This window comes from Tiliqua scincoides, chromosome 14 (assembly GCF_035046505.1).
Source record: "Tiliqua scincoides isolate rTilSci1 chromosome 14, rTilSci1.hap2, whole genome shotgun sequence".
NCBI classification, from domain to species: domain Eukaryota; kingdom Metazoa; phylum Chordata; class Lepidosauria; order Squamata; family Scincidae; genus Tiliqua; species Tiliqua scincoides.
This window is the reverse complement of record NC_089834.1, coordinates 5,245,472-5,272,541: the sequence shown is the minus strand read 5'-3', so window position 1 is coordinate 5,272,541 and position 27,070 is coordinate 5,245,472. Positions and strand designations below refer to the sequence as shown.

The following is a 27,070-nucleotide window of genomic DNA, read 5'->3' as shown; positions in this document are numbered from 1 at the left end:
ACCCACCTTAAAAAAAGTTTCACTTTACCAACTGCTCAAGCCTCTGTGGTTCTAATGGTGATTGGACAGCAGTGCCCCCCCCAGCAAGTAGCAGGTTGTTTAGCCCTTGACGCACATAGCCCAGTGTTTCTCAAACTGTGGGTCAGGATCCATTAGGTGGGTCACGAGCCAATTTCAGGTGGGTCCCCATTCATTTCAATATTTTATTTTTAATATATTAGACTTGATGTGTATGGTATGTGACTGCATTTGGGGAAATATTTACAGACCTGTACTTTTAACAAGCTACTATGTATACACTTTTAATAATAATAGTCAGAGGGACTTACTCCTGGGTAAGTGTGGGTAGGATTGCAGTTTAGGATTGTTAAAAATGTTCCTGCTTGATGATGTCACTTCTGGTCATGTCATCACTTCTGGTGGGTCCTGACAGATTCTCATTCTAAAAAGTGGGTCCCGGTGCTAAATGTGTGAGAACCACTGACACAGCCTAATCTGCCTTGTCAGTTTTGCGACCCACCAGTGGGCCACAGACCCACAGTTTGAGAACTGCCTCTCCCCTTCAACTCCTTGTGTCCTGTCCCACCCTGTTTCCCCCACCAGCACTGCCCCCTCCTTTCCAATGTAATCACATTCCTGCATTCTGGAAGAATGTCCCAAGGCTTGGCCGCCCCCACCCCACTCTTATTTTGATCCCACCGCACAGGCTGTTTGTGGCACCCCATTTACACTATGAACAGGCAGAGCAAATTCTCTCCCCCCCCACACACACACACCCCAACACCAGCCCCGTCACATTTCCCTGTCAAGAGCTGTCAAGCTGAAGCCTGCTTTAATATGCCAAAAGCACTTTTCTGCTGACATTTTTAATAAATACTTCCAGCTTTTAAACACATTTGTGGGAGCCATTGTGCCCCCCTCCCTCCTCCCATCTTCCCCTCTCCCTTCTCCAGCAGAATGAGCTCTGAAAGCCTTAATAGCAAATACATTAGGCTTATCAAAGGCTTCCCCCTCCCCCTTTCTCTTTGCATCCTGAAACAGAGGTAGTGTTTTCAATTTTAAAGCTAAATTAACTGTCCAATTGAATTTGGCTGGTGTGAGCTGCTTGTCCTGTGACAGCTTTTCGTTATGAAGCATATTTCACATTAATAGGACTCAACATGAAAACCCCTCTCTCTGGGACGCCACGGTGGGCTCGCCATTGAAATGTTAAATTTAATATTTCAGACATGCCTGGTGCCAGCATTTGATTATTGTTCGTCGTTTAAATCTCTCCTAACGGGAAAAGGTCCTAATTAGCAAAAAATCATGTTTTAATGAAGGCAAAATGCTAATTGCTAACACACACACACACACAAAAACCTTCACATAAAATTATCCCAGCACTTCCCCTGATTTCTTGGCAATTCAAAAAGCCCATTTGTCTGTTTAGCCACGAAAGTCACCGTTTGCTTTTGTTTTATCATAACATTTCACTCAGAACTGGCTCTTAGCTTCCCTGGAGAAAGGCATTCCCTATTCCCTCCGTTGACACACACACACACACAACCATGAACCCAATTCCCCTCCCTTCCAGCTCAGAGCAGGAGGAATGAAAATAGGTGCACAATTCATGCAACAATCTATGCAATCCAGCATAATTACACACAACGGTTAAAAATAAAATGGTTACACAAAGAGCAATTTACACACACACCCCTTTCCTTCTCCAAGACATAATCTTGAGCCATCCATCCTCTCAGGACTAACAATTCCATTTCGTTCCCCCCACCTCTGATCTTTCACTTATCACATTATTTGCGATGATTATTGTGTTTGCAAGGGGGAGCTCAGCCACTTATGCCATAACACTCAATCATGACATGAAGGGGAGGTGGGGGGGAGAGAAAAAGTTATTACATGGTGACCTCTGGATGCCAACGTTTGTTCCGCAAGATTTATGAAAGTGCCGCACGGATGCGCCAGCCAGCTTCTCGACGGTATACTCACGTCACTCAGGCAGTCCCTGGAGCTGCTGCGCTGGGAACTGGTGGCCTCCCGGATGCTGTCGTCTTCGCTGTTCCGCCCACTCCGGTTCGCGGGGACCTTCATCTGCAGAAAGCAGGAGAAAGTGGCATTTTGAAACAGGTCTTTAGGGAACCACCCACAGAGCCTTGGCCATCACCAAACGCTCCAGACCTGCCTCTGAAGGGTGTGAGTACAGCCACCTGGGTTTCTGAAATGCCTCAGGAGAAAGAGAACATTTGTGCACAGTTGGCTGTTTGAAAAGGCCCAATGCCCAAACTTCTCTTTTAAATGAAAATGTATGACCTATAGGATTAGCATGTGCAGAAATACTGAACATTAAGAACATCAGAAAAGCCCCTCTGGAACAGGCCAAAGGCTTCTCACAGTGGCCCTGCAGATGCTTCAGGGAGCACACAGCCAACAAGATGCCCACATCCTGGTGCCACTCCGTTGCATCTGGCATTCAGAGACAGCCTGCTTCTAAAACCAGGAAACTGTGTGTATCAACCATGGCTTGTAACTTGTGATGGACTTTTCTCCTAGAACAGTAGTTCTCAACCTTTAGGAGCCTGTGGACCACTGAGGCAAACACTGGAATTGTCATGGACCACATGCAATTCCCTCTATCCCTACCACACAAAAAAATACAATTTAATTTGGTAGCCCATGAGGGGTGCTTAGCGAGACACTGGAAATGCCAGCTGTAGGGGGTCCATTCTCCACCCTCTCTGGTAGTCCATGGGGAATTATCTCACCAAGTGAGCACTCCTCCACAGACTACCAGAAAGGGTGGAGAAAGGACCTTCTCACAGCTGGAACATCAGCATATGCTGGACCACCAGAGAGAGTGGAGAACAGACTACCTACAACCAGTTGATTGTTCAGTGGTTGGTGGGGGAGAACTCACTTGGTGAGACAATGGAAGTGATCAAAGGTGATCATCTTTTTTTTTCCTGGGACCTCGCAGACTACTTCTCAGGGTCTCACAGAGGACCACCTGTGATCCCCAGACCACAGGTTGGAAACCACTGTTCTAGAAATCTGTCCAATCCCCTTTTCAAGGCGCACCATCCAGATGCCATCACCACATCCTGTGACAAGGAGTTCCACAGACTAATGACATGCTAGGTAAAGAAATATTTTCTTTTGTCTGTCCTAACTCTCCCAACACTCTGTTTTAGTGGTTGTCCCCTATTTCTGGTGTTGAGTGAGAGGAAAAAGAACATCTCCCTATCCACTCTACCCATCCCATGCATGATTTTATACATATCAATCATGTCCCCCTCTCAGGCATCTTTTTTCTAGACTGACTTTCCAGCATTTATTGAGCAAGAACTTTCCAAACATCATCTCGGTAATCTTTGCAAGAGCTCTTTAAGGTAGGGAAGGAACACCATCCCCATACTGCAAACAGGACCCCCAACACCTTAATGCCAGAGATGATGGCTTGTTTCTACTCTGTCTCCACCAACACATGGATAGTTGCCAACAAGAGTGCAAAGAAATTGTGACACCATCATCAGCTAGCAACCAGAAATTCAATCCTGGTGATCGACAGAAAAAGCCACTTGTATACTTTGCTATAGGAAAAGCTTTCTTTCTTTCTTTCTCAGGGATGCCCAAACCCTGGTCCGGGGGCCATTTGCAGCCCTCGGGGACCCCCAGTCTGACCAGTGGGGAGCCCCCATTCTCCAATGAGCCTCTGGCCCTCTGGAGACTTGCTGGAGCCCAAGCTGGCTCAACACGACTACTCTCACTGTGAGGGCCAACTGCTTGACCTCTCGCTGCTTGACCCAACTGCTGAGGGCTCCTTCCACTGCTTGCTGTTTCACAGGCTGACCTTGCTTTGCACAGGATCTTTTATAGGCCTTGAGCTATTTTGAGACTTTCATTTATTCATATAAGTTCCATCTCTAATATATTCTTTTATGTAAATATATTTAAATTTTAAATGTAAATTAATGCCTTTTAAAAATATATATATAAACAGGTACTTGAACAAATGGCTTCATGCACACACAGAAATACAGAACAATTCTAACAAAAGTATTTGCACCTTCTACATTAGAATATATGGAAGAGTTCCCAAAAAACAAACACCCCACTCGCTATTACCTAACCATTTAAAAACAAACAAAACTTTCCCTTACTTACAATATTATAAATAACGGATCAACTGTTCCGGTCCCTAGTAGGTTCACTGGAAACATTTATTTTCACTTGCCATGTTAATATAAATAAATAATTAACAGCTTATCTACAATTTGTGTATTATTTTGTGCAATAACCATGGTGCTCACAACAGGAGAGGAAACCGAACGCATTCCACATGCGCTGCCTCCGATGCATCCTCAGCATCACCTGGCAGGACAAAGTTCCAAACAACACAGTCCTGGAACGTGCTGGAATCCCTAGCATGTATGCACTGCTGAAACAGAGACGCCTGCGTTGGCTCGGTCATGTCGTGAGAATGGATGATGGCCGGATCCCAAAGGATCTCCTCTATGGAGAACTTGTGCAAGGAAAGCGCCCTACAGGTAGACCACAGCTGCGATACAAGGACATCTGCAAGAGGGATCTGAAGGCCTTAGGAGTGGACCTCAACAGGTGGGAAACCCTGGCCTCTGAGCGGCCCGCTTGGAGGCAGGCTGTGCAGCATGGCCTTTCCCAGTTTGAAGAGACACTTGGCCAACAGGCTGAGGCAAAGAGGCAAAGAAGGAAGGCCCACAGCCAGGGAGACAGACCAGGGACACACTACACTTGCTCCCAGTGTGGAAGGGATTGTCACTCCCGAATCGGCCTTTTCAGCCACACTAGATGCTGTGCCAGAACCACCATCCAGAGTGCAATACCATAGTCTTCCAAGACTGAAGGTTGCCAACAAACAAACCATGGTGCAAAGGTTTATTCTCAAAATTTCTAGTAGAACTTGATCCAATGCAAACTGCAAGAGAGGAGATATGCGCTGGACATCAGAAAGAAATTCTTGAGGGTCAGGGAGGTTCGGCAGTGGAAAACATTGCCAAAGGAGGTGATGGATTCTCCCTCAGAGGAGACCTTCAAACAAAGGCTTGACAAGTATTTGCTGGAGATTTCCTGCGACAGGAAGGGGTTGACTAGATGACCAACCCTTCCTTGTGGGTCTCTTCCAACTCTACAAATCTATGATCTATAAAACGGTGCAGGATATAAAGCATCTTGTTCCCCCCTCTCTTTGTGTGGGAAAATTTCCACGATCACAAGTTGTTGGTTCTAGGCTGCCGTAGCTACTCCCCACACACCCACACCAACCCTGGCAAATTACAAGTTTGGCAACTGCAAAAATGCCAAAATAGTTTTAAAACTTCATAGATGGAAGGAGATCAAGGAAGGATCCTCTTCTCATCTCCTCCCTGTCTTGGAGTCTTCTGCTTACCACTTACTATTTGATAAGAAGGAACAGAGGGTGGCAGCTGACCATAAAGAACTAGCAATTGCTCCCGCCACTTCCAAAAACCAGTTGTGGGAGACATGGGAAGGAGGAGGCATCGTGGGGCAAAGGAAGAGCCTTGATGGGGTGGGAAGGCAGCCTCAGACGGAGGACGCTGCTGAAGTGGTGAGACCCAAAGGCCCACAAAGAACTGGAGTGGATCCCACTTTCGCAGCTGGAAGCCACAACAGGCAAAAGACAGAATGAAACTGACTTGCATCTGCAGCAAAGAGATGAACTTGGTCAACAGAGTTATTTCTGGCACGCCACAAAGTAGTAGCTTCTCTCAAAGCCTTTGCCAGGTCTTAGGGTGGGGCTTTTTTGGACCAATAAAAAGCAATTCAAAGTCAAAGAATGGCCACTAGACATGCTTCTGATCTTGACTTTAATTACCCAGCCTTGGCGGATGGCTTTCCCCAAGAGTTCACCCATGGCCAACTGCATTGAAAAACACATTAACTTGAGTTACTATCTTCAATCTGATAACCATCAGGACAGTGATTATCAAACTTTTTTAGTACCAGGACCCACTTTTTAGAATGACAATCTGTCAGGACCCACCGGAAGTGTTGTCATTAACCTGGAAGTAATGTCATGGCTAGAAGTGACAACATCAAGCAGGAAAGATTTTAACATCCTCATACAACAAAATCAAATTAAGTAAATTTACAATAAGTATAAGTTTTAAAAATTAATTAAAATAAAGATGAACCTTCCTAAGCATCCCAATCAGTTGCTAATCTGTTCAGAAAAAAAAAAAACAATTCTCATAACATCCCAAAGGTTGCAATCCTAGCCACACTTACTTAATGTGTGGTGGCAACCTTCAGTCTCGAAAGACTATGGTATTGCGCTCTGAATGGTGGTTCTGGAACAGCATCTAGTGTGGCTGAAAAGGCCGATTCGGGAGTGACAGTCCCTTCCACACTGGGAGCAAGTGCAGTCTGTCCCTGGTCTGTCTCCCTGGCTATGGGCCTTCCTTCTTTGCCTCTTTGCCTCAGACTGTTGACCAAGTGTCTCTTCAAACTGGGAAAGGCCATGCTGCACAGCCTGCCTCCAAGCGGGCTGCTCAGAGGCCAGGGTTTCCCACCTGTTGAGGTCCACTCCTAAGGCCTTCAGATCCCTCTTGCAGATGTCCTTGTATTGCAGCTGTGGTCTACCTGTAGGGCACTTTCCTTGCATGAGTTCTCCATAGAGGAGATCCTTTGGGATCTGGCCATCATCCATTCTCACGACATGACCGAGCCAACGCAGGCATCTCTGTTTCAGCAGTGCATACATGCTAGGGATGTTACATACTACACTTACTTAAATGTATATACATAATGGCCTGTTCAAAGTATAGATCTCTCACATTTCCCTAAATGCAGTCACATACCAAGTTAGCAACAAGTTCAACATATCAAAAATAAACTACACATTGAAACGAATGGAGGCACACCTGAAATTAACGCTGCATTAGAAAAATAGCTGCATTTGGGGGGAAAATAATAATAATTTAGCATTTGTATAGTACCATTTTGATATCATCAAGATCATCACTGCCTATTATAATATGTGTGCAACCTGCAACTCTGGGGACAGGGAGCTAAATGTTGTGACCACTCCACATGAGCTGCTCAAACAAAACTGTTTAAAACAGTGTTTCTCAAGCTGTGGGTTGGGACCCACTAGGTGGGTCGTGAACCAATTTCAGCTGGGTCCCCATTCATTTTTAATGAATTTTTTATTAATGTATAATTTTTATTTCTAATACATCAGACTTGATGCTACCATGGTATGTGACTGCACTTGGGGAAATGTTACAAATCTGTACTTTGAACAGGCTACTATGTATATTCTTTTAACAATGAAAATAAATGGGACTTACTCCTGGGTAAGTGTGGGCAGGATTGCAGCCTAGGATTGTTAAAAATGTTCCTGCTTGATGATGTCACTTTCGGTCATGACATCACTTCCAGTGGGCCCTGACAGATTCTCATTCTAAAAAGTGGGTCCCGGTGCTAAATCTGTGAGAACCACTGGTTTAAAATATTTTAAAAAACGTAAAAGCTGGTGATGGACAGGTCTTTGGGATTACTTGTGCTCCACAGGCACCAATGCCATTTTTCTATCCAACCTTCCCTTTCTGCCTCTCCAAAGGGTTAATAAATAAATAAATAAATAAATAAATAAATAAATAAATAAATATTATTATTTTTATTATTTCTAGGGAAGGTGTACTTCCACGCACTGAGGAGCAAATTGCAAGGCTCTGACCTAACAAGGTCTTGCGTGGGCAGGCCAATTAGAAGCATCACTTCTGCCATTAACCTTTCCAAGTAAATATCAATTATTAAACTTGCTTCGGCGCCTCTGTCCCCTGTTTGCTGCTGTGAATTAAGAGGGTCATCAGCCTTTTCGACAGATCTTGTTCATTTACACCTGCTGCCTGCCGGCAGGGGAGCCCACACCCCTGCTGCCAGAGCACGGAGCCAACCTGCCTTAATTCATTGGTAATTACCTTAATGAGACTCAGACAGGACTGAACTAGGAGAACAAGTTGCTTTGCTAAATGGGGATGTGTTGGGGGGCACCTTTGGCAAAAATGGCTGGAAGCTTTGTTTCCTGAGATTTTTCCCAGCTTGGGCTCTTCGACTTCATTGGATCTCTCTGCTTCATAGAGAGAATTGGCCTCAGCACTCCTCTTCCAAATCCAATTTTCTAACTCAGGAGAGGTCCCAGCCCTAAGAGAACACACAAGTGTGCGCACCAAGGCAGCCACAGCAAAAAGGACAGTTGTATATCCAGTTGGTACATCTGTACCAGGTGGGATGCTATGCTGGGACGAACAGAGACAGTTGCTCTCTCCTTGCTAAGTGTAAAAAAGAGCCAGCACTTTCAAAGGAGACTCTTAGCCCAAGTTAGGACAAGCTGGATTTACAACATCAGAGTTGCAGCAAAAGAATACAGGCCTCTCACTAGAGCTGAAGCAATAACAGAATTACTGTACTACTAGTACTTCTGGAAAGAGTGGTTAAGGATATCATGTTCTTCATAACAGAGGTTTCCTAGCTTCACCTAAGACCAGCAATTTTCAACTACTGTGATGTGTCATGAATGGTCTGCAGGTGTGCCGTGGGAGTTTGCGGGAGGGTCATAAATTAGTTGGGCCATTGGGGGATGTGAACCCTCAGCTGGCAGCAGGGTGTAACTTGTCCATTGTCAAAAAACTGATGGTGGGCCTTGACCATTTTAGCACCTTCTCAGTGTGCTCTGAGATGAAAAAGGTTGAAAATTGCTGCCTTAGACGTAAATTATTATTATTATTATTAACAGTATGTATATACCGCTTTTCAACTAAAAGTTCACAAACAAGCACACAAGACACACACCAAAAATAAGAGGCAGTCTGCGAACATGCTCAGGGGTTTGGGTGACTTTGGAGGAGGTGGGAGCTCCATTCCCAAATCTTTTTGGTGTCCTTGTCCAGTCATATTCTCATTGCTGCAGTTAACTGCTGAACAAAAATGGAACAATTACCTGGGCATCTAACTATACAGTGTTTCCAAAAAGGGCAGACAGGGACCCAAATTCTGTCCAAAGCAAGGCGATATGGGCATGTAAAAATTTGTGCTGGAGACAGAGCCAAATACATGTAGGGGAAGAACTTTCTGCTTCCTTCCTGCTACACTGGAAGGAAGCAGAATTCGGCCCACAGCAGAAAAACCTGCACCTGAAACTGGAAGGGTGGTCCGAGGGGTGCATCTAGGGTGTGGCACAAAGGGTCATTTGCCCTGGGTACCACTTAGGGGTGCCAGGTACAGAATTACTGGGCAGTGAGTGGTAGTGGCAGCGTGCCCCCATCCGCAGTTGTTCCCAGGCTCACCAACAGGCACTCCAGGTGGTTCCCAGCCTCTGTGGGGGGGCACACACTCGTGGCCTGCAGTTGGGCCCCCCTGCCCTCCCAAGGGTTCATTTAGCTCTGAAATGGAGCTACTCCAGGAGAGGATATAGCACGCAGGTGGAAGGGTGATGTGTTTATGCAGGGAGGTCACACTGCTGCATCGTTGTACTGCCCCTGCCCAGGAGCCGGTTTCCAGCTACAGAAAGGCATTTTAAGTGCAATTCAACCCCAAAGCAGAACAGGATGCCTGAATCGTACTCGACCTTTCCACTAAAGCCAGAGACCTGTCTTTCAGAGTATAAATTCATGTTCCCACTTGTGGTTCCAGGTTTAGCACTGTCAAGCACCACTGTCTGGTCAGTGAGACGCACGCCCCTTCTCCAGGCAGGTAAAAACATCATTTGCAGAAAGGCAAGTGAGACAGCCTTGCATTTCGGGCACCGGGCCTGATGTGACGGAGTGGGTAGGGGGCAAAGGGCCAGGGGAAACCAGAGGGGAGAAGTGGCAAAGGACCAAATGGCTTCAACCCATTTTCAGATGCCAGGTGCTCAGGAGTAATGCCCAAATCACAGTCCCAGCCAAGAATTATGAACCATGCGCCGTGGGACATCATGTAGTGTGATTAAACATCGTAACTCATTCCAGCAATCGCTTCAGCTCTCATTACATCCCAGCTTTGCTTTCCCTGGCTGCTTTTCCCCCTTGGAAAGGAATGGATCACTAGGGGCAGGAAATGTGGGGAGGAGAACAGGTGCCTTCACACCAAGATCCAGGCTTCCTTCCTCATCACCAGTCTCCTGTCTCTCACCTGCTCTCACCACATATGCACCGTTCCCACGCCTCCTGCTTCCCTACAACCCAGGCGCGAGTCACCGGAAAGCTGGCTTCCATTTGGCTGCCCCCTTCCCAAATCTCAGGCTCGCTGCCCTCTGCTCATTATTAGTAAATACACTTCGATTTATCAAATGCCCCCTTTGAGTGCAACTGGGAGCCCGGGGCAAAAGGAGACAAATTCTTTTCTTAAGTTGTTCTGAAAGGTGCTGGCCATGGCGACCCTCACCCCCATTAACCTACCCAAGCTAGTTCACTCCTACTGGGAGCTCTGCAGCTTGCCGAGCGGCAAACTCGGACTGATCTTGTGCCATCTCAATATATTTGTTCATTATCTCGCGCACACACAAAAGCATTTGGAAATGTACTCAGGGCACAGGCCAAATTGAATCATCTGCCTTCATTTTCCACACAATCTGAAGCTACAGCTGCTACAACAGGCTGTGGGATTTCCCCCCCCCCACTCTATTCCCCCCAAACATTTTTTTAAAATCTCTCTCTTAAAACCACAGCCATGCATGTGTGTTTAATCCTTACAAGTTTGGTTCTCAGCTTTTTTATTATTATTTTAAAAGAAGTGTTTCACAAACACAACTTTATAAAGATTTCAGTTTGACAGCACAGAGGAGAGGAGACAACATGAAGGAAGAGGAAGAAGGGGACTGTGAACATAAAAACCCATGGAATATTCTTCTACACTATAGAGCTGGTCCCTCTCTCTGGATTGCTTACACCAACTTGTAGTGGCTCTCCAGCCTGGAGATGCAGAGTGAAATTATTTGGACCCCTGAGTTCCAAATGTGAAGCTCTCCTGAGGACCCTCCCTGAAGCTTGTGCATCACCCCAAGATAGTGGTTTTCAACCAGTATGCTGCAAAAGGCCTACAGGTATGCCACAGGACTTTTGGAGCACAGTGGTTGAAAATAGCTGAAAAACTATCTGTAGTAACGAACTGGAAGATCCAGCAGAGGAAGAGGAACAAATGATTCATTTCTACAGACAGTTGACCTAGAAACAGAGCCGCAGAACCTGGAAGTCTTCTGGAAGACTTTGCAAGAGGAAAAGACCATACAGAATATCATTGAGGTCAGTGTGCCATGAGAAAAAAAAATGTTGAAAATTGCTGCCCTGAAATCAAGGAGTTACAGTTAACCCAGGTGACTTCTACAAATAGGGCTGCCAACTTTGACTGTAGCTATTCCTGGAGATTTTTTTCTCCCCAGTGTGATATTAGAAATTCCTTGAGACCCTTCTAAAATCTCCAGGAATGCTTTCAATAGTCTTCTGGAGACTGATGCCGATTCCTAGACACTCCTGGTCAACCTCTGGAGGGTTGGCAACCCTACATATAAAGAACACATACATACATCCCACCTTGTCCCCCGTGGTTTCTCTCTATATACTGGAGAACATAATGTACTTTATTCTTGTTTTGGATCAATTGCACCTGATGCTACCTCATATCCAAAATCAACCAAAAACGCAATAACACACATATTTTCAAAGAATATTCCCAGAGGCCTTTGGTCTCAGAGTATGACTTTCATGGACACATTTGTTAAGTTTCAGTAACATGCAAAGGGTGTCACTTTGTTTGCCTCTCCCAGAAAGGAACGTGCAACCATTATGTCTGGAGACAAGGACTTTTCCCACACAAATGCTACCTTGAAAACAGCCACACAGTGCTGTATACGACACAAAAACACATAATATTGTGAGCCAAAAATGGAATAAGATAAGAACTGTGGACTAAACTAAGCCACAGTCAAACTATTGACAAGAGAATGTTCTCAAAACCAATTGAGGGGAATGCAATGGGTTCATACCAACCCCTCAAGGAATACACAGTCAGCAAAAGAACAGCATTTCAAAGTCAGCTGCAAGAGCACCAGCAGCCTTTTTGTAGCTCTGGAAGGCTCCAGACTAGAGCATGCTCTGTGCAGAACTTCCCAAGTGGATGCCTTAATAGAAGGCATGAAGAGAACCATCAAGCAATGTGAAACAAAATATCTACAGTGGGCCCTTAGTATCCAGGGGGGTTCCGTTCCCCCACAGATGCAGAAACCCGCAGATGATAAAATCAGCTGGTTTGGGCACCCAAAATCCTCTGAACATGACTGGAGCAGTCAAAAACCAGACGTCACAGTTTTCAGACTTCTGGAGGCCTCAGAAGGCCTTGTAAGGTCTCTGAAAGGCAAAAAATCACAATTACTGGTTTTCAGTCGAAAATCAAAAGTTGCAATTTTTGGCCTTCCAGAGGATGACACATGTGGCCTCCACGGACCTCAGAACACCCTCCTGAGGTGATGGGAGCACACCTCCCGTTGCCTCTGGAAGGTAGAGGTTAGACCCACCTGTGGATTCAGAACCACGGATAGTCAAATTCATGGGTCCTGAATTTGCGGGTAAGGAGGGCCACCTATTAATTATGTAGAAAAATCAAAGCATAAGCTACTTTGAGCTCCTCCTGATGGGAATTTAAGACAACCCTCAAGTTTTGGGTTAAACAGTTATTAAATAAATAAATGAGATGTCCACAAAATGTACCATATTGCTGCAATGTCATTGCTTAGTTTATTTTATTTAGTGTATGGCATATAATACATGGACTTACATATCAATTAGACTTGATCAAATGTCAATGTCCAGTTTGTCCAGCCATTCAAGGACAGAGTTACCTACACTGAAAAGGTCAGACCATGGGCCAGTATACGCCCTCAGTTTGCAGCCAGATACAATGTGATATATGGTTTGGCGGGAGAACCCGCAATCACACACACTGTGGGGTAGATACTAGCCCCCATTCAAATGGGGGCTAGTATCTACCTCACAGTGTGATTGCGGGGTATTTGGCAGTTACACATCTCAGAGACTGACTACTTACTTATCTGTTATTTCCTGCCTTTTTGCAAATGTTCAAGGCACTGACTTGTTAAAACCAGGCTAAATACAAAGCAACTCAATTAAATCAGTAATTAAACAACTTATCTCCTAGCCAATAAACTCTCTTCTCCCTTGGTCTGCACTCCCACAAGCTCCAGACTTTTTTTGTTTTCGTACTGGGAGATGAAATGCACATCTGCCCCGTCTACTGAGTAATTATAAATGTTCAGTCTAATTTAACGTATCTAGGAAATTAGGAGAAAGCAGATGGAACAGGTGAGCTTGTTAGGATTCCACCTGAAATGGATATGGAAGATCTGGGTAAGAGAACTGCAAGCGGCAAATGACAGAGGCTGTGCTGACCTTTGAGACAAGAGATCAAGAACATGTCAACATTATTCATGTCCATTCTTTCCGGAATGGGGTAAAAGTGCACAAGCTGCCACTGTTTTCAAACCTTGACGCAAACCAAACCATTTGGCTTCATAAATGCATTTCTTTAAAAAAAAGAAAGTCCGTGTATCAAAACAAGATGGAATCAGCTAAACATATTACATCTGACTTGTTTCCTTGAAAATCCAGCCCTAATGCATTCTAACAGAATTTATCTATCCCAGGCATGCCTCATAATGAGATCAACTGGGAAAAATATCAGGCTTGTTTGTATATTTTATACGTGCTCTAACTTGGCAGTTTGGAGATTATGTATTCCCCAGGTCCCTCCTTAAATCGTTTCACACACTGCAATTTGATTTTCTTTGCTTGCCCTTTTCCACAATTTTTTTTTCATACATTTTATTGAGTTCTGGCTCACAGGGCAACATTCTCTTTGAATTAAGGGTGCAATCTTTTTTCCTCTCAATAAGGATATGCGGCATAGAAAAGTAGTGCTATGGTTTGAAGATTTTATGATTGAAAGAGGACTCTAGCAAGGCGGGAGTGTGTGTGTGTGTGTGTGTGTGTGTGTGTGTGTAGATGTATATTTTTAGCTATAACTTGTGGACAAGAGCACACCATGTAGAAAGCCCACTCTCAGATGATCATGGAAATGGTAAAGGAATGGATTTTTATTTGGCTCCCTGACTTGAAGAAACAGCCCATAAATGTCTAGAATATTCCAAACTACAAACTAGCTGTTAGTGGTCAGTTGAAAACAGCATTTTATTATGAAATGAAAAGCATACCTCTAACTTGTTTGGTTTATAAGAATCATGAGTAATATATTGAATTGAAAGGATGGTGCCACATTTAAGATGACCCTCCCCCCAAAGATTATGCACTCATTTTTTTTAATTACACACCTACCGCAGACACCAACCTATAAGTCGATCCCACAGATAAGTCGAGGGCAGGTTTTGAGCCAACAACCATGGAATTTTCTATGACCCTCAGATAAGTCAGGGGTTAAACTTAGGGGGGGTGTCTGACTATAGTTTTGTCTGATTTTACTCAAGGCCAGATCCTGAAAAATAACCCACCACTAATTGTTACCTAAGAACTGTAGTCTCTAATTTATTAAAAACATAGTAAAAGATCATAAGATACATTTTTATTCTTTTTAAATTCTGGTCTTCATCACCTTTTTGTAAGCACTATCAGAGTAAGTGCACTGTAAACAATATATCAGTAAAACAGTGGTTCCAAACCTGGTATTCATGTACTCCCAGGGACACTCAACAGGACCTTTAGGGGTACTTGAAAAAGAATGGGATAATGGTAGAAAAAGGCAGGTCATGCTCCAGAATGCCTTGCAAGACAGGAATGCCTTGCAAGGACCAGCAAGGCAGGAAGGGAGGTAGCTAGTTGGCTGTGAAAGCCCCACCAATAGCTAGTTTTTGGTCATCAATTCATGCATGAACCAGTGATTGAAAATCAGCACAGTAAAAAAGTTAAAACATAATATGGAAAGTGATCAACCACCCAGAATTTCTCAGCACACTTCTGGTACAAAACAGTACAAAGGCAGAGTCTTCTGTTCTTCAAACAGATAAAAAGAGAAAACACTGTGATAAATACATGAAGTCTGGGCTTTCCTATTGAAGAGATGTGGGCTTGTATTATTAATTACAAACATTTTGCTAATATGAAGGGTACAATTTATGGAAACGGGCTGCCAAGGGATATGCAAGTGAAAAAGGTTGGGAACCACTGCAGGAGAACCAGGAATCAAATCCACCTTTAAGGTGTCTGGTGTGTTAAGCCAGAAGCTCTACATACAACATGCAACCCATAACACAAAACTGGGAGTGTACAATTCAATTCACAGCAGAGAGATGCAGCTGCATATATTTGCAACCCTTTTTACTCAGAAGTACGTAGACCCACTGCTTTCCATGGGTGCTATTCTTAAGTAAGGGTTCATTGAATTGTAGCCTGCTTAAGATGGAAAGGAGGATTCCCATCCTGGTGTATATGCGAAATCAGGACGACATGCAACTTTTGTGTTAGACATTTTGCCTGGGGACTGGGGACCCTTGCCTTCATTTTGAGTAAATACGGTATTCATAATTTGCCAAACTGATAAAATGAAATGTATGACCTACTGTTTCATATTTATAATGGCTGACCATAGAAGTCAAATATTTTCCTAATATTCTCTCTCTTTCTCCTCCCTCCACCACATCTATACCCAAAAAAACAGGTTTTAAACCAGCATATTTGAAAAAGGGTCTTGAATTTAGCTTTAGGAGATAACTGTAGAATTTAACATGTTTGCATTAAATTCAAATTTAAAATTAAGTAAAGAAATTCAGATGTCAATTTAAACCAAGTTATCTTTTAAAATAACATCTAATATAACTGGCTTTAAAAAACACATTTAAAAATCGTTTTAAAGGTTTTGTTTGTTTGTTTTATCTCATCCAGTTATGCGGTACTTAAGTTGGTTTAACTTCCTTTCAGTTATGCCCATTATAAAACACAAGATAGTCAAAGTAGATCCAAGAAGGAAGCTGCCTCCTGAATCAGACCACTGTCTCTTCTATCTCCGTATTGTCCAACACTGACAGGCAGCTGCTCTCCAGCCTTTCAGATGGAAATCTGATTATGGGACCCCCTGCACTCAATGCATGTGCTCCACCACTGAGTGATGGCCCTCAAGACCCAAATAAAATGTTTGTGGTAATGAAACACTATACACATGTGGAGAAAAGGTGGGATAAAAATATATTAAATCAGTAGTATTTGTACCACTGGCGGTACTTGAGGTGGTGTCGGTGGTACCTGCAGGACCACAGCCTGGCAGTGAGACCAGCAATGCAATGTGACAAGCAGCAGCAGCAGGCTTTGCTCAGCAGACAGAGCTCCAGGGTGAGCTTTTCACCATTGCCAGTTACTTCTGGTGGTACTTCCAGTAGGTGGACCATGCAAAGTGGTATGGCGGGGACAAGCATTGAGAAATACTGTATTAAATGAATAAATAAGAGATGGTATATCAAGGCCACAAAACATCAGGACAGCAATATTCACATTGATGTGCTGTGAATGGTCCACAGGTGTGCCATGGGAGTTTGGGGGGAAGGTCACAGCAGGGCCATTGGAGGGTGTGAGCTCCCCACCAACAACATGGTGTCCCTGGTCAATTGTCAAAAAAAACTGATGGCACAACATGATGATTTTGGTGCTTTGTCAGTGTGTCGTGAGATGAAAGGGGTTAAAAAGTCGCAGCATCAAGATGCCCATGACTGGAAAACACATGCACACACAACACGCAAACTCTTCTCCAAGAAACAAATACTTCCTACTGGAAGTAGATGCTAGAAGTCTGGGCAAAATTCCATGCATGGGATTGATGACTGCTTACAACATGCAAAGATCTATAGATCAACATTTACCACAATGATGAATAGCCTGATTCCATTAGTGCTGAAATTACTGAGAGGTAAGAGCTGCTGGATATAACTTGAACCCTTGATAGACCGAGGCAAGGGATAGAGCAAGGCAGGAGTTTCGTTGAGACTCAAAGGCAAGCTAGGCTATGTTTACATGATGCTTCCGCACAGAACACGATAAGAACCAGCAGCTGTAATGTTGCTGTCTTCTACGCAGAAAGATACCATCTATTAAAGGCTAATATCAAACAGCTGGATCTTCAAAGCAACAGTAAATTTAAAATACATATTGAATTGTCCAAATGGTATGGAACCCAACCCAGGGGGTGGGTGGGAGATCCTTTTCTGATTCGTTTCCTTGATGCAATGAATCGTCATTCATCAAAAGCTAGGAGTCATGAATCAAAAGACAGCATGTGTGTGTTTGTGCACACAGGAAATCTGGAAAACAGCTTCACCAAGGAGATCTGAAAAGCTGGAACCTGATCAAGAAGCACTTCCAAAGACACTGGGGCTCTGTAGGACGCCCCAGCAAACTCTACTATGGAACCGACTTGGCTACAATGGGAAACAAGCTGGGTTGGGATGGAGGAATTGGCAAAATAGGCTTTTCCCCTTCCTTTTGTGGGGCTTCTGGGAGGCAAGGGGCCAACTGGAGCCAAAGAACAGCTGGAGGCAGTTTAGACAGATAGTCTCGTCAAAGCCCAGCAGGAATGAGCTGAAGAGTGATCACTGGTGAGAAGGGGCTTCAAAAATGTATAATGGATAAAATACGTGCTCAAGAGTGTATTGGGCCTGAGCAGATACAAAAGGGAATATCAGAGTGGCTCAGTTAGGGACGGCAACTTCTTTTCCTTCATCGCAACAGCCAGGATTTCAACCCTTCCTGCTTCTAGTCCAGAACTTGTACTTAAGCAAACAGGATGACTTAGCCTATTCTGTTTAGGCCACTGCTTCCCAACCTGTGGTCCACCTGAGAAAAGGTCCATGGGGTCTCAGGGTAAAACAAAAGGTCATCTTCACTCACTTCCAGTCTTGCCAAGACAGCACTCCCCTATGCATCCCCAGATAAGGCGGAGAACATACTGTGGGCAGTCCGTTCTCCACCCTCTCTGGGGGTCTGTGGGGAAGTGCTCACTCAAGAGATGCTCCCCTACAGACCACCAGAGAGGGAAGAGAACAGACTGCCAGCAACCAGCACTGAACTGTCAGCTGTGGCTGCGGGTGGTTTGTTCTCTTGTAGAGCACAATCTTGGTGAGATGCTGGGAGTGATAGACGGTGCCTTCTCTGGTAGTCCACAGGGGAGAACTCATTCAGCAAGACACAGCAACAAACGGCCACAAGTCTTCTATGTAAATAATGTATCTAATAAATCATCTCTAATTACAAATTTAATTGTATTTTTTGTGTGCAGGGGGTGGGGGTTGCATGTGATTCAGTATGGCTCTAGTTTCTTTATCGCTGGTCCACAGGCTCCTAAAGTTTGGGAACTACTGGTTCAGGCAATGAATTCAGTAGACATCAAGAAAGCCTTGGAGAGAACTGGGCTTCAGGATAAGTCATCCAGCAGGAGAACCTGGTAACAGACTGGTACAGGCAGTACTTTGGGGTCAGAAGAAACCTCCAGAAGAAAGCTCATTTGAGAGTTGCTGACCCAACAGCAACTTTTATATTCCTCAAATACAAGAGCCTGTTTCTTGCTGGAGCCCCATGCTGGAGGTGGGACAAAATTGTTTTATTTTTTTTGCAGATTTCACTGTTTTCTAAAAATAAGAAGTGCAGAAAACTGAGAATAAAAACACATTTTTATTTCATTTTAACAAATTATAATCACTTTAAAAGTATACTAGGTAGGTGATATAAGTGGTGTAGTGTCTGCAGATGCAGCCACAGTCATTACCAATATGTAAAGATGTTAGAAAACTGTTTTTTTTTTTGCTGATTTGGGGATTTTTTTGCTCCCCCCCCCCAAAATGAGAAGTGCAGAAAGTGGTATGATGTATGCATGATGTGTGTTTTAATTGTGACTTTATGCTCTTTGTACTTTTATATTGGGATTTGTAAGCTGCCATTAGGTCCCTCTGGGGAGAAAGGCGGGGTAAAAATATTGTAAATGAATGAATAAATGAATGATTTCATCATCATCGGGGAAAACACACACATACTTCTACCCATACCACAAGCAAAATTGCAGGGAATTTAAGGTGCTAGGTTTGGCACTCAAACTATGGCATCAGTGAATGGTATTGTCTACCTTCTGCCTTCTCCAATGGAGGAGGAGTAGTTTTGAGAAGGAGTAGGAAGGCCCACAAACCAATTGTGCACTAGCTTCCCATGCAGAAGCTCCCAAGTTTACTCTCTGGCACTTCCAGGCAGGACTGAGAAAAACCCCTGTCTGGGTGGTAGCTCCAGCTGGACCAAAACTTTGATTCAGTAACAAAGGGAGCTTCATATTTATTATTATTTATTTTTCACATTTTTATCCCACCTTTCCTCCAAGGAGCTCAGGATGGTGCACATGATACCCTCTCTCCTTTTGCCCTCACAACCACCCTGTGAGGTAGGTGAGGCTGGGAGATTGTGAGTGGCCCAAGGTCACCCAGGTAGCTTCATGGCTGAGTGGGGATTTGAACCTGGATCTTCCAGGTCTAAGTCCAACTCCTTAGCCACTAGCGGACAACCCTGGGTAGACTTCAGGATCCCTCACCAGAAAGCTCCCAACACAACTGTCCTGTCTGTCTGACTGGAGGCCAACAGAAAACCCTGACTATTGACTCCAGAATGTCACTATTCTGGAGGTGGGTCACAACATCAATCTTATTGATGAAGGACAAACTGGCAATATACTTAGAGAGATGGCGATGGTGATTTTAAATCCAGGCAATGCAAGACAAGGAGCAGAACTGAGCGAGTGGGAGTGGACATCCCCTGCCAAGCTGCCCCCTGTGGCAATTGCCACAGTCAGCCTCACAGATGATCCACGCCTGGAGGGAGAAGCTCAGTTAAACACACCATCAAGTGTGATGGAGAAAGCAAATAAGTTTCTGAAGACGCATAAATTCTGCTAACTTGCAAACCCAACAACACTAGAATTGATATGCTGCTTTTTGCTCACTGTTATCTTCTGAGAGTCAGAGAGCTTGTTATGACCATTGAAGTCAGTGGTTCCCAAATGTTTTCAACTGGTGGCTCCCTTGACCTACTGGGCCATTGACTGTGGCTCTCCACCAGTGCTACAATCTGATACGTTGAATAGGATTGTATGCATTGAATATGGTGCATGGATTCTAAAGCTCCCCTGGCTGGTTTCCCCAGGAAGCCCCGGCTCAAAGTTTGGGAACTTCTGACCTAAGCTGTTCTCCTGACAGGATGTTGCAGAACTGAAAGTTAAATTGTACTGTAGTCCCCCACCTTGAACTCACTCAAGCTTATCAGCTCTACTGTATATGCATATGTACCTGTACAACTTTGGGCGCAATCCTAACCCACTTTCCAGCACTGGCATAGCGGTGCCAATGGGATGTGTGCTGCATCCTGCAGTTGGCTGTCACGCACGGAGGCCTCCTCAAAGTAAGGGAATGTTTGTTCCCTTACCTTGGAGCTGCATTGCCCTTATGTCAGTGCTGGAAAATGGGTTAGGATTGTGGCCTGTTAGATAAAGATATTCAACGTGAAGGGGTAAAAACAAATCCTCTAAGAGTGTTTCTCAAACTATGGGCAGCAATGCACTAGGTGGGTCATGACCCCATTCTTTTCAATGTGTATTTTATTTTTTGTATATTACACTTGATGCTACCATGGTATGTGACTACACTGGGGGAAATGGGACAGATTTGTACTTCAAACAGGTTATTAGGTATATGCTTTTAACAAAGTAGCTCAATGGGGCTTATTCCCAGGTAAGTGTGGATAGGATTGCTGCCTTTGGGATGTTTGAGGATTTTTTCCCCTTAAACAGATCAGTAACTGTTTGGGAGGGTAAGGAAGGTTCTTCTTTATTTTTAATCAATTTTTAAACTTATACCAGGGGTTTTCAAACTGGGGCATCGCGATGTCCCAGTTTGAGGGCCCTGGCCTCTACCCCCTTAAGGGACGGGGGCAGTGAAGAGGCAAGAAGGAGGCAGCTCAGGGGGCTGCAGGAGCTTGGCTGCACTTACCAGAGCCTCCTGCAGCCTCCCCGGGGTGCGGGGAGCCCTGTGTGACACACTGCAAGGCTCCCTGAAGCTGAAGAAGTGAAAGTGGAGCGATCGCGCACCACTTCCGGTTTTGTGCTCCACTTTCACTTCTTAAGCTTCATGGAGCCCTGCAGATGGTCACACAAGGCACCCTACATCCCCGGGAGGCTGCAGGAGGCTCTGGTAAGTACAGCCAAGCCCCTGCAGGCCCCTGAGTGAGGCGATCGCGTCGCTGCCTTCCCCCCGCCCCCGCTGCCTCCTGCTCACCCCCACAAGGACTTAGAGCAGTCTGAAACTCCCTGAGAGTTTGAAAACCACTGACTTACACTGATTGCAAACTTTAATTAAGTAATTTTTGTTGTTTGGTGGTGTTAAAAATTTTCCTGCTTGTTGATGTCAATTCCAGCCATGACATCACTTCTGGTAGGTCCCAACAGACTGACATTCTAAAAAGTGGATCCTGGTGTTAAAGAGTTTGAGAACCACCACTCTACAACTTAACAAATATTGAAAGAAGTTCTCACATCGATTTGAGTTCAACACACCCTGCTAGCAACACAGCAAAGAAAATGTCATGTCAGGTTGATGCAGGCCGAGGCTGAGGATATGAACATGACATTTTGGAGGGGTGATGTTTTCACTGCCACTCTCCACCAGGAATAGCAATAGTTTCTGGGCATGTGTTCTTTGCTTCTGCCTGGTAGATAAAATAGTTGGAGGGCAATGTATGGACAACACTAAGGACATCCTCTGATTGAGACATACATGGGACATGATTGGGACATGATTGAGACATACAAAATTATGCAGGGGATGGACAGAGTGGATAGGGAGATGCTCTTTACACTCTCACATAATACCAGAACCAGGGGACATCCACTAAAATTGAGTGTTGGGCGGGTTAGGACAGACAAAAGAAAATATTTCTTTACTCAGCATGTGGTCGGTCTGTGGAACTCCTTGCCATAGGATGTGGTGATGGCATCTAGCCTAGACGCCTTTAAAAGGGGATTGGACAAGTTTCTGGAGGAAAAATCCATTATGGGGTACAAGCCATGATGTGTATGCGCAACCTCCTGATTTTAGAAATGGGTTATGTCAGAATGCCAGATGCAAGGGAGGGCACCAGGATGAGGTCTCTTGTTATCTGGTGTGCTCTCTGGGGCATTTGGTGGGCCGCTGTGAGATACAGGAAGCTGGACTAGATGGGCCTATGGCCTGATCCAGTGGGGCTGTTCTTATGTTCTTATGTTCTCTGAGCTGCTCCTTAGTGTGCAACTTAAAACAGTCATCTGAGGCTATGGTCTAGGCCTGGGGTGTCAAACCTGTTTCATAAAGTGCAGTGTTTCTCAAAATGTGGGTCGGGATCCACTCGGTGGGTCACGAGCCTGGTCGTCTGCAGGGGTTGCTGGGGGTTTGCACCCACTGCCGCCCAGGGCTCTCCCCAGTCCGTTCCCCGGCACCCCTGCACTTCGGGGAGGAGTGCCTCTCTGGGGGCTGCTCCTCCTCCCATCCACGGCTCCCCACCAGCCCTGGCAGCCCACAGGGGCGACTGGTGGGATCTGCCCTCAGCCTCCCGTGGCTCTCCCCTGCCTGTCCTCTGCCCCCCCCCTGCACCTACAGGTAAGGCAGTGGCTGGCCAGGCAGCGAGCCCCTGACAGGAGTGTTTGCTGAATCCCCCCCCCATGGTGCAGGCTATCACAGACACAAGCAAGCCTTCCCACCAAGCAAAGCATGAGATTTAGCCTACAATCCTCTCCACACTTTCCTGGGATTAAGCCCCATTGACTACAATGGGGCTTACTTCTGAGCAGAAACGCATAGGGTTGGACTCTTAAAAGCTCAGCGGGACAGCTGGCAACAAGGAGGGCTGTGTACGGAGGGGAGGGGACTGATAACAGCTGCCTTAGTTTCCTTCCATTCGGAAGTGTCAGGCTGCAGTGTATTTGTGTAACTCTATCGAATTTAGCACTTTTGTGCGGCTTCGTTTTGCTCCCCCCACCAGGAATGGCTCCAAAAGGAGAGGCCGCTCACCCGCCTCACTGCCAGCCTGAGTGCTCCGCCCCCCTCTGGCTACGTCACTGACACAGGTGCTCTATCCCTGAGTTAAGATTCCTTCTTCCCCCAATACATACGTAATTCATTTTATATGTCTAATCAAGTAGATATCATAGTCCACTAGATCCCCAGAGCATGCATTCACACATTACAGGGAATACCTAATACACTGCTATTCCTACAATGTGTTAAGTGGCCACCAGACTATCTTGTTGATGGGTAATTACAAGAACTAAGTGGCCTGCCTCCTTTCCTTGTAAGAACATATGTCAAGCCCTGCTGGATCAGGCCAAAGGCCCATCTAGTCCAACTTCATGTATCAGAATACAGAGTCCTGTAAAATAAAGATTTCAATCCAGAGAACACTACCTGATGAGTTCAAGGACAAAGATCTCACCTTCTCTGTGTTGTCGTCTACTAAGTGAAGGGATTGCTTTTTTTTTTTTTTAAACATGCTGGAGTATTCCATCATCTACCATCTGAAGTGGTACAACCCAGACAGAGCTGTACCATGTCAATGAGAAACACACCTATGATTAGCTGGACTGACACTGTGGTCACTTCCTGTGAGGTGGGGGTCAGCTGGGGCTCCCCAACCTGCATCACCCTTTTCCCATCAATGCAGCTGGGCTCTTGTGAAGACGCTCCACCTGGAAATGAGACCAATTCCCCCACCGCACCTCAGGGACGTCTCCTGTTTCCTCTTCAGCATCCTGAGGAGAAAGAGCAGGAGGGGAGAAAAAAGGCCCCCCCTCAACCCCATGAATAATTAATGCCCCCACATTTCAGGTGAAGTCACTTGATAATGTTCTGCCCTGAATAGCTAAAAAGGGTGACAATTATTGCTGTTAATTATCGCCAGTGTTTTGCTTGGTGATTAACATTCACGGCTGAGGAATAGGAAACACATTTTTTCTGAAGTCGCGCTGTGATGAGGACAAACAGGGGGCCCTGTGGAATTGTTGTTTATCACTTAATAGAGAGAACGGATCAGCCGAATTACCCGAAGAGTCAGTGAATAAACAGCACAGAGGATGGCGGCAGAGGGGCACTGCGATTGGAGGACAAGGGAGGAGGGGGAACAATGTCTTCTCATGGGGCTATACCATCTCACCCACGCAGTAGCTGTGATGCCCACCATGTAATAGATCAGGACTGTGCCAGGCTTCACCAAGACACCCCCCCTTCCCAGGGAAAAAGTTAATACAGTGGTTCTCAAACCTTTTAGCACCGGGACCCACTTTTCTAGAGTGACAATCTATTGGGTTCCACCAGAAGTGATGTCATTAACCTGGAAGTGATGTCATGGCCAGAAGTAACATCAATTTAGGCTTCAAACCTAAGTTGCAATCAACCAAAGGTCCCCTTACACAGGGCACTCATGCTGCTATTTTGCATAGCTCGGAATTCAGACATTCCAGCATGGAACCCAGATGTGAATCCTTGCCCAACCACACAGCCCTCCCCTCTTTCCAGTGCCCATCTTCCCACCTATTCAGGGCAAAGCACCAGGCCTCTTTCCCACCAGAAGCCCGTCCTGCCCAGCTGCTCTGTACCCTGTATTTTCAGCTGTGTACTTTCAATGAGGACTGAGCTAGGTGCTACGCGAACCACCTGAAATTGGTTTGTGACCCACCTAGTGGATCCCCACAAACAGTTTGATGATGTTGAGTTAACAATTACAAGCAACTACAACTGGTCCCTTGCTGCATGACAGCAAAGTGATGGGTATGGGCATGATCACTATGTGCAATCTCCTGGTTTTAGAAATAGGCTGTCTCTAAATGCCAGGTGCAAGGGAGGGGAACAGGATGTTACCCCAGGATTTTGTCATCTTGTGAGTTCCCTGAGGCATTTGGCTGGCCCCTGTGAGATTCAAGAAGCTGGACTACATGGGCCCTTGGCCTGATCCAGTGAGGCTCTTCTTATGTTCTTATGCCCACTCCTGGGCACCATTGCCACCCAAATGGTAACCACAAAAGGCAATTCTCTGAAAAGCAGCACTTGCAAACATGGGCTGGAGAGGCCTGCCTGAAATACAAAACTCCTTTGCTGTTTCTCATTGCAAAATTTATATCCTGCCTTCCTTTCCTTATGGAAATTGAGGAGGCTACCATCAGGTGCCTGGGCAGCCCACTTGTTCAGGCACAGAGCTGAACTAGGCCTGCTTGCCTTCAGGAAGCTGGCCGTCATAGAACCTCATCATGCCTGCAACATGGCGCAGAAATGGGCAAGGGAAAACCCACTTATGCATGGTGCACAGACAGAAGCAGAGTGAAACGGCAGCCAATCCTAACTCAGTGTCTCAAAGAGCGCTCCTAGTAGCCCTGGTGCTCCCTGAGACCCATTTTAGGGCTACATGAGCACACCACACACGGCTGCCAATTATTCCCTGCTCACGCATCTCTCCTGCCTCCTGTTTGTGACTCTCCTTTGTCATTCTCCTGACAGCTCTTCAGTGGTATTCGGCAATGCGCTTGACACTGCCATTGTTCACTCTGCACATGGGCTCACTGAGACTCCTGTTAGGAGTGGCAAAAGGTTTCAGAGACCGAAAAGTTTCAGAAACACTGCCCTAACCTTTCTCCTGGGATGCTTCTTTATTCAGACCCAAGAACCTGGCAAGGAAGGTTTCACAGAAAGCTGGTCTTGCAATTGTTCCCATCAGTTCTACAGCTGGGTAGAGACAAAAACAGGCTGAGGTCCCTGCCACAGGTGCCTTCGCATAATGGGTGTGCAACACGAAGCAACCACTGTGAAATGATGTTACAACATTATGTATTGCAGAGACTTGCTTTAATAGGAAGCGACAAGTGGCAACAAGGCAGACCAGACCAATTCCCCAAGCATTGGGCATTGCCAGAGCAATCCTGGAAGACGGTAGTTTCAATGCTCTTGATCTGCTGACATCTGTACTGTGACTTGTTTTTAAAGAGAATGTCTCTTTGGAAGTGGGCTGAACCAGCGAGCAACATTTAAACGGAAGGAAGAAAACAGACACCTGGTATCAAGAGTTAGCCAGGCAGATGCCATTATTCGCAACAGATAAACATGCACTTCATTAAACTCATCACTGCATCGGTTTGGGAGAGAACTGTGGGGGTGGAAGGAGAATTGCACATTATCACATTGTCATCAGGGCATCAGAAAGCACGATGAGCTGGAGATATCTTATCACACTGTATCAGTGTCAAAACTGGCTCATGCAAACTCACTGGGGCTTTGTTTGCTTGGCTGCAAGGAACTGCCTGCTCAACATTAAGGAACTGAGCCCCACAGGCCATGCCTAGCAAAAAAGCACAGAGGATGAAGTGTGCCTGCATCGCCACCATTTGTCACTGAGTCGCACCAGGGTCAGGAGGCATCTCAGGATAACCTGCTGGCAACAGCTGCCGCTACCAGATGCAGCACATGAAATAGGAGGGTGGCTCTCGCAAGGCAGGCAGCTCATGTCCCACAGCCTTTCTATGAGCATCACAAAGCCTACAAAATGTCACCAGGAAGACAAGCAACAGACAACATACAGAAGACAACAATTCCCAGAAGAGGGATGAATTAACAGGTTAGGTTACAGGGAGCCTATTCAGCAGCTGAATAAATCTGGAGTTCTGTAGAAGGTGCTTCAAGCAAGTACTCTGGCTTTGGTCTCTCCTTTTGGTGACCCAGAGAGGCCAGAGACTCTCTGCTGGACCTATACAAGTCCAACCTTTTTATACACTGTTTTTTTATCCAGGGATTAGACATAACACTGACGACCGCTGCAGATAAGAAGGACCCTGCTGATCCCTGGAGAAAGGGAGAGGGGGGAATGTCCCTTTACAGTCCCATACTAAAAACTGATTTCTAGGGAGTCAGTCTATTAGAACTGCTATTTTGCAGCTTGCTCCAAGAAAACGTACCCCCTCCCCTTGCCCTGATTCTCTGAACAAT

At 45.5% G+C, this 27,070-nt stretch overlaps 1 protein-coding gene across 16 annotated transcripts in view; it reads right to left on the bottom strand.

Moving 5' to 3' along the window:
* FBRSL1 (fibrosin like 1) overlaps positions 1 to 27,070 on the bottom strand; it is an 863,567-nt gene that overhangs the window by 489,957 nt on the left and 346,540 nt on the right. For all 16 annotated transcript variants that reach the window (XM_066609681.1, XM_066609673.1, XM_066609675.1 and 13 more), the window contains exon 3: positions 1,990 to 2,091. In XM_066609681.1, the coding sequence (XP_066465778.1) occupies positions 1,990 to 2,091 (102 nt within the window). The remainder of the gene's footprint in view (positions 1 to 1,989; positions 2,092 to 27,070) is intronic.